This window comes from Caenorhabditis remanei, chromosome III (genome assembly GCF_010183535.1).
Source record: "Caenorhabditis remanei strain PX506 chromosome III, whole genome shotgun sequence".
In the NCBI taxonomy this organism is placed as follows: Eukaryota; Metazoa; Nematoda; class Chromadorea; order Rhabditida; family Rhabditidae; genus Caenorhabditis; species Caenorhabditis remanei.
Genome location: NC_071330.1, coordinates 3,455,663 through 3,468,784, shown reverse-complemented (window position 1 = coordinate 3,468,784; position 13,122 = coordinate 3,455,663). Strand labels below are relative to the sequence as shown.

Genomic DNA, 13,122 nt, shown 5'->3' with positions numbered 1-13,122 from the left:
GAATATTCGATGTTTCTTTAATCGAATATTGAAATTTTAGAAAGGGTCACGTTAAAAATTGCAATTTTTCCGAATTCTGCCAATCTGTGTGTCTGTGTATCCCGAAGAACCCGGAACTTCTCTTCATTTGAAAAAAAAAAACAATTTCTGTTCTCACCAGACAGAAAAACGGGAAAACGACACAAATAATTGTACGGAATAAATCAAAATTATTCAAAGAATTGTTTTTCGGAATAAAAGGAATTGGTGGGAAGAAAAATAACATATAATTTCGTACCGATACTTGGGACAAAAGGGGGTTTTTCTGGAGAAACAAACACATGGAACACAAGAAATGAAATGGGGACCAAATAAATACTGGGGGAAGAAACTAGATGGGGGAAGAAGCAAGACAATATCTGGAAGTGAAGGGCGGGGTTCTCGTTTATAAGAGACCGAAATCTCTATAAACGGAAATGAAAGGTGGGAAATTGTACAAACGGAGGGAGAAATAAAAAGAGAAAAAAGAATAGAAAAAGACGTTTAATAAATCTGCGGCGGCGAAAGAAAATTGCCGGATGGCTCGTTATCATTATCATCCGTCTGGTTCGACTTCTGTTCGAACTTTTCGGCAATTTCCTCTTGTGGCGAGTTAGATCTATAAACTAGGTTTGGATTAGTGAATTACAGGGGAGGATAGGTAAGGACCTTCTGGTGGCGCTGGAAAGACTGGTTCCGTCGTCGGTGCCGGTGGAGACGACGTCGACGGAGACGCGCGCGCGGAACGCGTTGCTGCACTTTCGTTGACGACGGAGTTCGGCGTAGTAGCTGGAAGAAAGGAGTGGTTTTTTTTCGATTCGAGAGATTTTGAGGGCGACGAAGTCATCATGAACTTCCAACTGTCATCGTCATAACTTTTTCAGAGCAGTGGTTTTACTTTTGGTCTACTACAAGATGGACAACTATTTTTTGACTAGACCAGGCCGAAATGTGACCTCGTTTTTCCTGCAAACTAGGCCTCGAGGGCAAAAACTGAATATATTTGGAATCAGCGTTTTCTCAGCTTTCTGATGATATAGGTTACATCCTATAACTCCACGGTCACTCGGAGATCTTTTCTAGTAAGACTTTAGGAAAGAAGTTTGATTTTTTTCAGAAAACTTTGTAAGACAGTTCTTTGGAGTAACACAAGACCTCTACGAGTCATGTCATAACTTTTTACAGAAAATGAGTTTTTGACGTATGATATTTTGAATTGAAGTACTCTAGAAGAGGTCAAGTAACAGATTTTCGAGTTTTGTGAGTATCAGTTCTAGAAATTGCAAATAGGCCATAATTCAAACTCGCTCAGTTTCAGCATTCAGAACAGAATCTTTGAACTTTTCAGAATTTTTCGTAACACCGTTCTTTAGAGGCTCCTTATCTTCGTACGAGCCGATAAGGAGCTTTTCCACTCAAAGTGTAGGTCACGTGGTGATCCACATAACGGACAACTCAAATTTTTCTAGACTGAATGTATACACTCCTAAAAGTTTTGAACTCTCAATCTGACCAGTTTATGTGTAAGATCCTATCAACCCTTAAGAGTATAACTCATGACAAAACTCTCTCCCCGAAACAAAGTTATGGCAGGTCTCCTCTGAGATGTCTGACTTTTCTCTCAATTTCTTAGTCACAGCACAATTAAAAATGTAAGTGATCAACTCTCCTACATCTTTAATTCATATCATCTCCCCCAACAACTTTTGATCTTATCTTCTTCTGAATCCTTAATCACCCCGCCGCCAACTCACCCATCTCTGACCGCCGAGAATACATGAGTTGTCAGCAGATACCATGCCGTCGCAGTTTCACTTGTCAAATGGGCGGCCTGATCCAAGAATGTGCATTCTGTGGCGACGGCGTCGGCTGTGGCAGCGAAGAAGTCTGGCTTGAAACCGTACAAACGGAATTGGACGTGATTGCAACCGTACTCCTCGGAGATTCTGGAAATATTGAGGTTGGAAAAGACTCTCTGTCTCTTTAAGACTTACCTGTTGATCTCATCAATATCTGTCAAACTTTCAACGATTCCCAACAAGAATTGCTTCAAATAATTCGAGTTTTCATATCTCTGCGCCTTGCTCAAATTATCAATAAACTGCTTGAAGTCGTCTCGTTTCTCGAGAACTCTTCGGAAGATTCTCTCTCCAAGATCATCTTTCGAATTATCCACACATCCTTTGATAATCTGTCGCTGACTGATTGAGAGTAGTGGTTTACGATTTCCTTGGGATGACACGGACGGACGGCTGCTGCTGCTGGAAGATCTGAAGATGAGGGAAGTGTTAGAACGGAGATGTTAGAAGGGGGGACAGAGTAGTAATTTTAGTAAGGAATCCCAATCCCCCATAACCTTTCAAAGTTCACATCTCTTTCTCTCATTTTTTCGCCCTTCATCATTGATGAGCCCACTCACTCTCCCCAACAGACACCGGCTTCTTCTTCCACACAATTGTAATCTGCCTACGTCACAGATATATAAAAATAACATGGGGCACCCTGGGGTGGAGATGGACCAGTGGCACTTTGTAATAAAATTCAATTCCGAGTGAGAGAGAGGTCATACAACATGAAATTCGAAGCGATGGTGAGGAAGAGGAACGGCGGAGTTATGGGGAAGTCAAAGATGATATCATTAGGTAGAGAGTGTGTGTAAAGGTCCGAAAAATTATGTCTAGTGAACATTCGAAGTTAGTTTACTAAAGGTTTCGGGGATGGATTCTGAATCTTGTTTCAAATTTTTGTCTTTGTATTAAAATTAGGTTAGCTGAAAGAAATATGTCTTTGTTTCTCAGTTTAATGGATCGTACAGACCAAGAGTAGAACTCCATTTTTGTAGTTGACAACCTTTTGTACGAGCACTAGCAAGTTACTTATCAACAAAGTAATTTCTCCTTCAAATCGACCAATTTCAGCGTAAAATAGTGCGATTTTTGAGCTGTCGTCTTAAAAAGACCATAACTCTCTAGGGAGTGTCCGTATAAAAAAGTTGTCAATTACAAAAGTGAAGCTCTACTTTTGATCTGTATGATCTATTGAAAACTTTCTTGGTGGGACAATCATTATTACCATGAAACACTTTCAATTTTGGACAATTTCAATTGAAAACGGCCAAAGCTTACAACCTTTTGACCGGTACTGTACCTACAGTAAGCAAAATTGTGATAAACAGGTTTAACCCAAAACTTAAGGACACAACGTTCCGTTAGTTGGCAAACCCAAAAACTTAGAATTCTTACCTGGTACTCGGTGTGGTGGCCGACTTTCTGCGCGTCGATTTCTTCGGAATCGACTCAGTGGATTTTGTGTTTCCCATGACTGCCGAGAGGAAGTTGAAGTTCTTTGTCTGAAAGAATCTTTTTCTACTAAGAGGAAATTGGATCCAGAAGGAATACGGGGGGTAGGCTAGAAAAAATAACGAAAAAATAAAACAGAAGCGGAAGAAGAAAAAATAAGGCTCAAAAACAATTGGAGGGCAACGAGGAGGAAATAAAAGAAGAAGAAGAAGACGAAATGAATGAAGTAGAGGATAATACGGGGAAGGGAATAACAACGAGCACATCTAGAGGTGCTAAATCTCGTCACACGTGATAACTCTCTGGTTTCTACTTGATGATTGAGCAAAGGGGCGGGGCTTAGATAAAGGAGACAGGGAGGATGAGGAGAGGAGGGGAGGAGAGGAGGAGTGTTTACTCTGTCTTGAGCAATTATTATGGTTATTATGAAACAACAATAACAGCTGATATGATGAAGAGAAGAGACAAATTGGTAGGTTCGAGAAAAGGGATTTCAGATTTTCAGAAAAGGGGCGGAGCTTAAAACGTGATAAACGGGAAATTGGCAGGAGTGTATTTTGAGCTAAAATGGGAAAAAACGTGAGAATTGGAATTTTGATTCAACAATGCTATATTTCAGAAAAAATGAACCAATTTTTTTCAAAAGTTTTTAATGAAAATTTTTCAAGATTTCATCGAAAATGGGAAATTTCTGAATTATAGTCGAACATTTAAATTCAAAATTAAACTTTGAAATTTGAACTTTGGCGGCAACTACCCGTGCCGGGACTTAATTTCGCTTACAAAGCCCGGCCCGGACCTTGACAAGTATGAATTACGGTGGAGCGCGCTTGCAAAAAATGCGAAGTCGCAATCTCAGACTATATATTCTCAAAATAAGTAGTTATTTCTTCAGAAACGGTCATCCAAGTCACACACAAAAGTGGGCGGAGCCTAGAAGAGATAGTCTTGTGTATTTACTCTTGTTATGAAACAAGACCGTGTGAGTCATTTACACGAACTTTTCTCTCTTTTATCCTCAGTCATCGTTTATTCATAGTCACAACGTCACACCTTTTTCTCGGAAAGTTATTTTCGAACCTTTTTCCGGAAATGTTGAGCTGCTGAAAATATAAGTTTGGGATTAGACTAGAAATAATCTTTTTGGTCGAGGCATTCATTCGTCACACTTTTTTGTAACTGCAATATCCGGCTGGATTTACGGATATCCTACAGTAATGGGGATATGGGATTAGAAGGGAAGTGAGAGAGAGAGCAAAGTAGATAAAACGGAGTTATATCGAGGAAAAAGAAATAACAAAAAAGTTACGGAAAGTTACTGAGTCATTTTAGAACCGGGACGGTTTAAAACTGAAAAAGTTTCGGTCCGTAGCTTATTGTGAGCTCTGAAATTTCCGAATTTTCAGAAGTACCTAGTATTCCTCGATTTTCTAACATTTTTGAATTTCGCGCCAAAGCATTCGTCGAGTCAGACGGAGCGCGTCTGCTCAATAGTACAAAGCCTCATTTGAGTTCGTATGGTTTCAAAACATTCAGTTTTCCAAAATTTCCCTGTACTCGATATTTCAAAACAGGGGCATCTCGGAACTGAGACGGTTCTAAACCAGACATTTGAAAACCATAGAGATGGGAATGAGGGGCAAAAAAATATATGTCTTTTTTATTTTTCTACGAGTTCTGACAGTTTTGAAACGTCCAATCTCGCGAAACTGAGACAATTCTAAACCTGACAATGAAACTTTAACCATACAAGTCTTGAAACGAATACTTTGAATTTTTAACAAAAGTTTTCCAGTTTCAAAACGCCCCAGTTTTGAAATGTCTCGGTTTCAAACTAATGGTTTCAAAACTGTTGATTTGGAAACATCCGGTTTTAAAATGTCCCGGGTGGCATAATGCTCGTTTTAATCAACTTTTCCATTCAAAATGAAAAAAAAAACTGAGAATAACTTGAACAAACTTTACTTCCTCTATCTACAAAACTGAGAAAAAAAGGAAAAATAGGACAAAAAGAGAAGAGAAATAAAAAATAATCAGGAATGAATGACTAGAAGAAAACCCAACGGTAACCGGAGGCCCACCCGAATGCATTTCATATTGGATATTCTTTTTTTTTTGAGGCAAGTGACCAGAAAAAAAAGAGAAAAAGTACACGATCACAAGCAAACAAACAGGAATTATTAATCAGAAAAGAGGCGACGTGTTTTGGATTCTGAATCTGAATCATCTAGAACAATTCTAGAACTCGTTACAATTTTAGACACTATGTGTCATCAAAATGCTTCGAGAGCCGATTGTGACGATGCAGGGGGCGGAGCCTAATCACAAAGTGGTGGGAGGCAGGGAACATGATGAAGTGAATGAATCAAGAATTGAAAAGTTGCAAGAAGAGAGATAAATCTGTGACGTAAGAAGCAGAGGGAGGAGCTATAGCGGGCGGAGTCTGTGAACACGATAAAAAATTTGTCTGTGGGAGGGAGGGAGAGAATTGAAAATGAGACACATGCGGACGGGGTGGTGTACATACATATATACAAGTGTAGTACAGCAGGGATTGTGACGTAGGGAAAAGGGGGGCGGGGCTTGTTTTAGGAACTTACAATCTACAATCTTGTGAGGTGGTTTCTGATCATGTTTTTGGGTTTTGTGAGACCAATTGTCAAAATTTTTGGGCTCCTTCGAAAAATATAAAAATATCATAAATCATCAATTGGGGGAAGGTTCAGGAATCACGACGGTTGGTAGGGAACAACTGACCGATCCGATAGAAGCAACAAAAAAATCAGACGTTTTGAAACCGCACCATTTCGAAACCAAGTCACGGGAGTCTTACTAAATGGAATGTCATCTCTGATTTGAAAACAGTTTGACTACATTTTTCGAAAGAATTTAGTTATATTTCGGCCTAAAGGACGTTTTTGCCGCATTTTCAAAACCATGCCTTTTCAAAAATTTCTGGTTCTAAAACGTCCCGGACCAGTTTTCTGACGGTTTCGAAATTACTGAATCTAGAAAACTCTATAGAACTCAACTCCACTCAACTTGAAACTCAATATTTTCGTGTTCAACACGTCGGCTTTTCTTTTCGAAAATAAACTTACAAACTCCTCATGTGACACACCTTTTCACTCTCACCACCAATCAGTTTAAATACCAACTCGTTAAACCTATGTTTGTTTTCGAAAAGAAACTCGACAAAATGAGCTCTGAGCTCTATTTATCATTAGAGCGCCAAATGACACACACACGTTCTTGTGATCTACGTGGCCTCCTGTAGCAGGATCTGACTCAAAACAAGAGAAAATAAAACGGAAAAATAAAAAACGGGGAAGAAGCCTTTGCACCTTTTTCTCCGGAAAAACAACTTAGTGATGTCTGGAGAGGGATTCTTTTCCGGAAGAGATATCTTTTAATCAGTGGAAGCAAGAAGGTTGAACTGATCCGTCTCTTTTTTCAACGAGCCATGCGGGATAACAGCTGACAGGACAGAAGAAGGGATCAGAGGGGAAACAAAAGGGGAGTTGGTTGCAGGAGATAAAGAAGACAAATGAGAAAAAATGGGGTTTTCCAAGAAGAAAAAAAAACACCTCCTGGGGGCTGGGGGGGGGGGGAAGATAGGGGTGATAGGGGTGGTCTGGGATGGAAGCCTAAGAAGTTAAATGGTAGGGCTTCGATATGGGCGGTGTGGAAAAGGCGTAGAGGCCAGCGTCGGTGATGAGTCAGAAAATTGGAGTAGAAACCTGGTGAAGCTGCTCTATTAGTGGACTCTTCACAGTCTGGCCGTTTTCACTGCTTCATGCTTCACAGAGGTTGAGCAATACATGTAAAATACAAAAAATACTCCATCTGCACTCAAAATAGTGAAGAAAGCTAGGAGTTCCAAAAGAGTTATTCTCTCGCACTAAATCCGTCAAAATTAGAAGAATTCTCCGAAATATTCAAATAACAGAATTCTGACAATATCGGCTCATTCCTTACTCTTTACATGCCTTTTTATATCTTTTTCACGGTGGCGGGGTATTATTATGATCGGAGTCCTCTACAAGATTTCAATGTTTTTTAAGTAGAGAAGTACGGTAACACGGGGTCTGAAGGATGAGTGCTCACAGTAAACGCGCTCCGCTGAAACCGAATTTTTTTTTTGAATTTGTCTAGTAGAGCGCGTTCCATTTCAGCACTCACTTCCAGACCCCATGCGTTAAGAAAGCAAAAATTATCAAAAAAACTCAAATTTGTGGAAAAAGTTGCCTGTTAAAACCCGAAACGTGTTGGCAATTATGAAATTAATTTTAACAGAATCTAAAACTTCATAAAATCCAACTGAGGACTGGTATACCAGCTTCCGTAGAACTTGAACATCATCTCCTCAAATAGTCTCAAAAAATCTCAGAACTCACATAAAACCCTCATAAACTATTCATCTCAATTCGTGGAATGCTTGAACATGTTGGGGATGAACTTTGAATGATTCAAGAAGTGTCATGTCAACTTAGAGGTTTCCTAACATAGTCTAGACATAAATTGTCACTTCCATTTATTATAAATTTTAGTTTGCTCACCCTTCGAATTGCAAATCTGAAAATCCAGGCGACTTATATGTGGGGATTCATCTAATCAGGGAGTGACAAAAAAATGGATCTACTGGGCGGTAGAGCGTTTGGACTTTCAATCTGTGTAGTAATCTTCGCTTTACGAAATATAACCTCTGTGCAACAAGGTGGCTGTCGAGAAAGATAACGACACTATACATTGAAAGGGGATCCCCATCCGATCATCCGTTGCAAAATATCTCAGAAGAAAATGAAAAAAAGAAGAAAGAGATATAGTGAGCAAAAGAGCAATCATTTTTCTATTTTCAACACACATACACATAGCGCCTCGGGGCGGGACACTGCAGAGGAAGCAAAAACACATAAGTGTCAATGGATACACAATCAGTGGCCACTTGTTCAAAAGATCTGAAGGCGTGACGTCTTCTGGTTGAGAGAGAAAAAAATAAATGACTGCTAACAAGATGGAACAAAATTGTCAAAACTGGGAGGCTCTTTCTCTCTCCTTCCGCGTCGATGGGCGTGGCGATGCGATGCGAAAAAAGATGAAGCCTATAATCAGAAAGGAAACTGCCAAACGATGACGACGACGTCACAGGGAAACGGGGATTGAGTGGATAAATATAGGAGTGAGGGTGAAGAAAACAAGGAAAAACGGAAAGAAGAGGAGGAGAAGGAAAATATTGAAAAAGAGGTGTGTATGGATGTGAAGGGAGTTGTAGGAACTTGTGTTCCTGGAAATCTAATTGGAAGGAAGGATGTGATCGGATTGGACGCAAGTGTCAGAAAGTGTGGTTGAGGGTGTCACATGGTGCTACAAAAAGATTGTATGGTTCAGTTAAGCTCAACTTAGAAATTGACGTTTTTTAGGGTAAGGAAAACTTTTGTCTTCGGGACGTTTCGAAACCAGACTTTTGAAAACCAAGTGTTTAGAAACCGAGATATTTCAAAGCTGTGACGTTTTAAAACAATGATTTCTCGAAACTAAAGCTTCTTCACGTTTAGTTTTTTTGCGGAACCGTAAATTTTAAAGTGGTAGCAGGAAGCTGAAAACCCGCGTTTCTAAACTGAATGGTTTTAAAACAGCTTGTCTTGTCGTTTCGAAACCAGACCTCTGAAAGCCATATGTTTGGAAATCGAGACGTTTCAAAACAATGACATTTCGAATCTAAAATTTCTTCACGTTTAGTTTTTTTTACGGAACCGTAAATTTTCAGAGTGGTATTAGCTCGGCACAGTTTTTACAACTGCGCTCTACCGGAATGCTCTTAAAAAAGTCACTTTTTCTCTGAGTCTCTCAATTTCACACACAATTTTTTCGATTTCGGTAGAGCGCGGTTGTAAGAAGAGTGCCGTGCAAGTAGCAGGAAGCTGAAAAAACGAACTGTTTTTCCTAAAAATTTTTCTCGAAAGTTTTTAAACTCATGTTGATGTTTTATGTACTTGCCGAGGCCCGGCTTCAACAGAAAAACCAATTTTTCCAAAAATGTTTTGGCATGTTATTAATTTTTCGTAAAAAATGTGAACATTTTTGAAAATTTATCAGAATTTATTCTAATTCTGAATCATAGTTGAAAATTTGACTATTCAAAAAAAAATCGAAAATTTTCAAAAACAAGAATTAGAAAATGTATATTTCACAACATACATAAAGGCAATTTTGAAAACGTCAAAAACAAATCTGAAATCGGAATCATAGATTTCGGGTTTAATTATGATGCCTACGTATCAATCTCTTATATGTATTCACAACATGTTGTTAACTATGAGCAGCCCGTGGCTCCTCTACCCCGTAAGCTCTTCATCCTCCCAGATTAGGCAAAAATCAAACAATCAAAACGTTACACTTTGATTTGATAATGTCGATTTCCAGAGCGGATTTAGTTGTTGTTGATCTTTCCAGGTCTGACAACCTTTTGCACATCAGAAAACTCAAATCAGGTAAACAGGCATGAGAAATATCTAAAATTATCCTTTACTTACAGTTGAAAAATGGATTTCCAGTGACTAACCGAAAACGTGCATGTACCTTGAGAGCTCTTTTAGTCATGAGTCCTTCTGATTATAGGGTAACTCTAATTGTACTTGACATCCGTCTAGAGACATTACGTAATTGATTATAGATGAGGAAGTGTATGCTTGTTATTCATATCTGCATGTAATTTTGCCTTCAGAGCGGGGACTGAGTTGTCATAGAACGTTCCAGACGATACGGTTTTAGATGCGCTCCAACAGATAAGAGTGTCTAGACGCTCTCTGGGGAGGATTACGTATTTACCGGGTTTTTGGTGGAAAGAAGAAGAATTGAGTCAAAGCGTTCTGAAATTAGAGAACACGAAAATATGTAGGGATGTTCTATGGGATTACTGATTATCTATGAGATTCTATAAGGTTATACTTTTCTTATTCCAATAGAGCAAAGTACCGAGAGCATAAACAATTTGGTTCATCGAGTATCGACATAAAGATTACATCTGTAGATCAAACCAAGAACTTCACTTTCGTAGTTAGATCGGCGGAATCGATCCATTTCAATGATACATTGTACCATATTACGTCGATTGGCTGTAACTCTTTAGGGAGAGCGCGTACAATACAGTTGACAACTACAAAAATGAAGTTCTACATTTTGATTCACAAATTCTTCAAAACGTGGAACTTATATTAGCGCGGCACTATTCTTACAACTGTACCAAAACCCCCTTTAAAAAAATACCATTTTTTTCTCTGCGTCTCTCAATTTCGCCCGCAATTTTCCCTTCGATTTCGGTAGAGCGCGACTGTAAAAAAGTCATTAACAGTTTGTGATTTCATTGGCGGAGTCCGTTGTTATCTGCATAGCCAATTATGTTGCGATTTCTCAAATTGTACATCTTTCTCTGTAAAATTCAAAAAAGTCAGGTATTAGGGACAGGGACCTGGGCAAGACGTTACAGTGAGCCCAGCGAAAACATCAATTTCAAAAATAAATTAATTTGGAAAAATCCCAGTATTTTCAAAAATACAAAACGGGTTTCTGATTTATTTGCTCGACACAGTTCTTACAACTGCGCTCCACCGGCATGCCCTTGAAAATGGCTCTTTTTCTCTGAGTCTCACAATTTCGCACACTATATTTCTTTGGTTTCGGTAGAGCGCGATTATAAGAAGCGTGCCGTGCTAACAGAGGTACAAGTCATTCATATTCAAGGTTAACTGAATCCTGGAAGTCGTTAAAGCAGTGGTATTTTAATTCTCTTGAAAAAGACGGAAACTAAATATGACTCTATAAAAAAAGGAAATGGATTAACCCGGGAGCCGTTGTGACCTTTATCATAGGTGGCATCTGGTCCAGAGTAGGTCCGGAGAGTAGTGACTTGTACAATTAGTTAGAGAATCAGAAACATAAGTCAAGACTACTAAAAGACAGTTGTTGCCGGAGTAGCCGGTGTGTGTAACCGATTATAAATCTTGTGTGAAAAGATAGAAGTCTCCCATACAACTGGAAGCTGGAGATGCAGATGCAAGGTCAAAAACTAACCTACTTTGCAGCAATTGATACTTGTTTCACTAATTATCTTTTTTGGACTAATTATGGTCTTCCTAGAACGACATGATTAGTTTGACTCATTTCACAAAAAAAGAAACGAAAAAAGACAAAAGAAGACTGGGACCCCCCCCCCCCTTGCTCCATTTGAACTTCTCTGTGACGTAGCGGAAGGGGGCGTGGCTTGTTAATCAGTATACAAAACATAAAAAGAGCATCACATTTTTATGCGCTCTTCGCCGGCGGGAAGACACGAAAATGATGGGTCGTTGAGCAGCGACAAAGGGAAAAGAAGGGGGGAAAAACAACGAAAATACGAACAGAATATATCGGAAATAGTGTTGAAATCAATGGAGAGTTCTCCGGGAGAATGAGAGAAGAACAATTGGTCCTCTCCGGATATACAAGCACTTCCCGACGAGAAAAGATATTTCGGATGGATAAAAAAGAATTGAAGAGAGAGAGAAAGAGTACTGAATTGAATATTTGTAATGAGGAGGCAGAAATGTATTTTGAAAGAATGGGATGATGCAAACATGCTCCAATGATGGTCTCAGAACTTTTGAAATTTTGTACAGTAAAAATGTCAGGGGGTCTCGGACTGGTTCAGTTTTTGATATAATCCTTTTTTAGAAAGTCCAGTGAAGAAAGGTACTCATCAGAGTTGCATGGAAGCGATTTTCCTTAGCCGGAAGTCGGAAGTCTAAAAACGCCCGGAAGTGGGAATTAGATTTTTTCGCAAATTTTCAAAAACTCCTAGAAAAAGTTCATAAAACTCGCGAAAATCAGTGGAAATTTAGTTTTTGGCTGAAGAAAAGTCTGTTTTCTGTCATTTTAGACTATTTTTCCATGTATCTATGCGAAATGCACTTTTCGTTAATTCCACAATAATGGAATGACGGAAGTCGGAAGTAAAATTCCTTATCCGGAAATCGGAAATCGGAAGTCGGAAGTCGGAATTATATGCAACTCTGGTACTCATGTGACGGTCTATCTACATAGCCCGGACCATAGAATAAGGGATCTGCTTACAAAAGATATTTATCGGTTCTGGAATAGTCTAACCCAGAAAACAGAAGTTCCAATCTTCGCAATGACGTAAATTTGCAATGGATCTCTCTCAAATATCTGAGTTCTCTCTCATCTTCGAACGGTTAAAAGACGTGTTCATCACTATAGGAGTTTGACCTATTACCAGAAAATACGCCACATTAATGGGCATGAAGATTTAGTTGAAATTTACGTGTTTCGAGAGTGCGTCCATGTATCACAATTTGTAGTATGATTCCACTGGTTTTACCGAAATGGAGTTTCGTTTTTGTATAATGTTTTTTGAATCACTTCCTTCGACCCTATGTTCATTTGTTCATTTCGGTCAGTACATTTTCATAACGAAATAATTTTTCAATTCGCTTCAAACCCCGCTGAGAACGAGCGGCGAAACAGTTTGTTCATTTCTGTGGCCGTGGAAAATTCTAGGAATTTCACTTCCAAAATGTTGGTTTTTCAGGTTTTCATCGTTTTCTCCAAACTTGCAAAATATCGGCCCGGCCCGGCCCGATGCCAAAAAATGTGCACAATTTTTTCACAAAACTTTTCGAAATTAAAAAAAATTTCTACAAAAATAGTCAAAAATCCTATGTAAACTTGTGTTTCATCGAAATGTAAAAACTGTCAACAATTTTGCAAAAAAATCGAAAAAGTTTTCAAAAAAATTCAAATTTTCAAA

The 13,122-nt window shown here is 38.9% G+C and overlaps 1 protein-coding gene across 1 annotated transcript; it reads right to left on the bottom strand.

The window, feature by feature from the left end:
• Positions 1 to 522: 522 nt before the first annotated feature.
• GCK72_008835 (uncharacterized protein) lies at positions 523 to 3,337 on the bottom strand (the record flags this gene model as incomplete). Its single annotated transcript, XM_053727072.1, has 5 exons — positions 523 to 637; positions 688 to 807; positions 1,773 to 1,964; positions 2,013 to 2,288; positions 3,261 to 3,337. The coding sequence occupies 5 exons, from the start codon at positions 3,335 to 3,337 to the stop codon at positions 523 to 525; spliced, it is 780 nt and encodes a 259-aa protein (XP_053586649.1).
• Between the last annotated feature and the right edge of the window lie 9,785 nt (positions 3,338 to 13,122).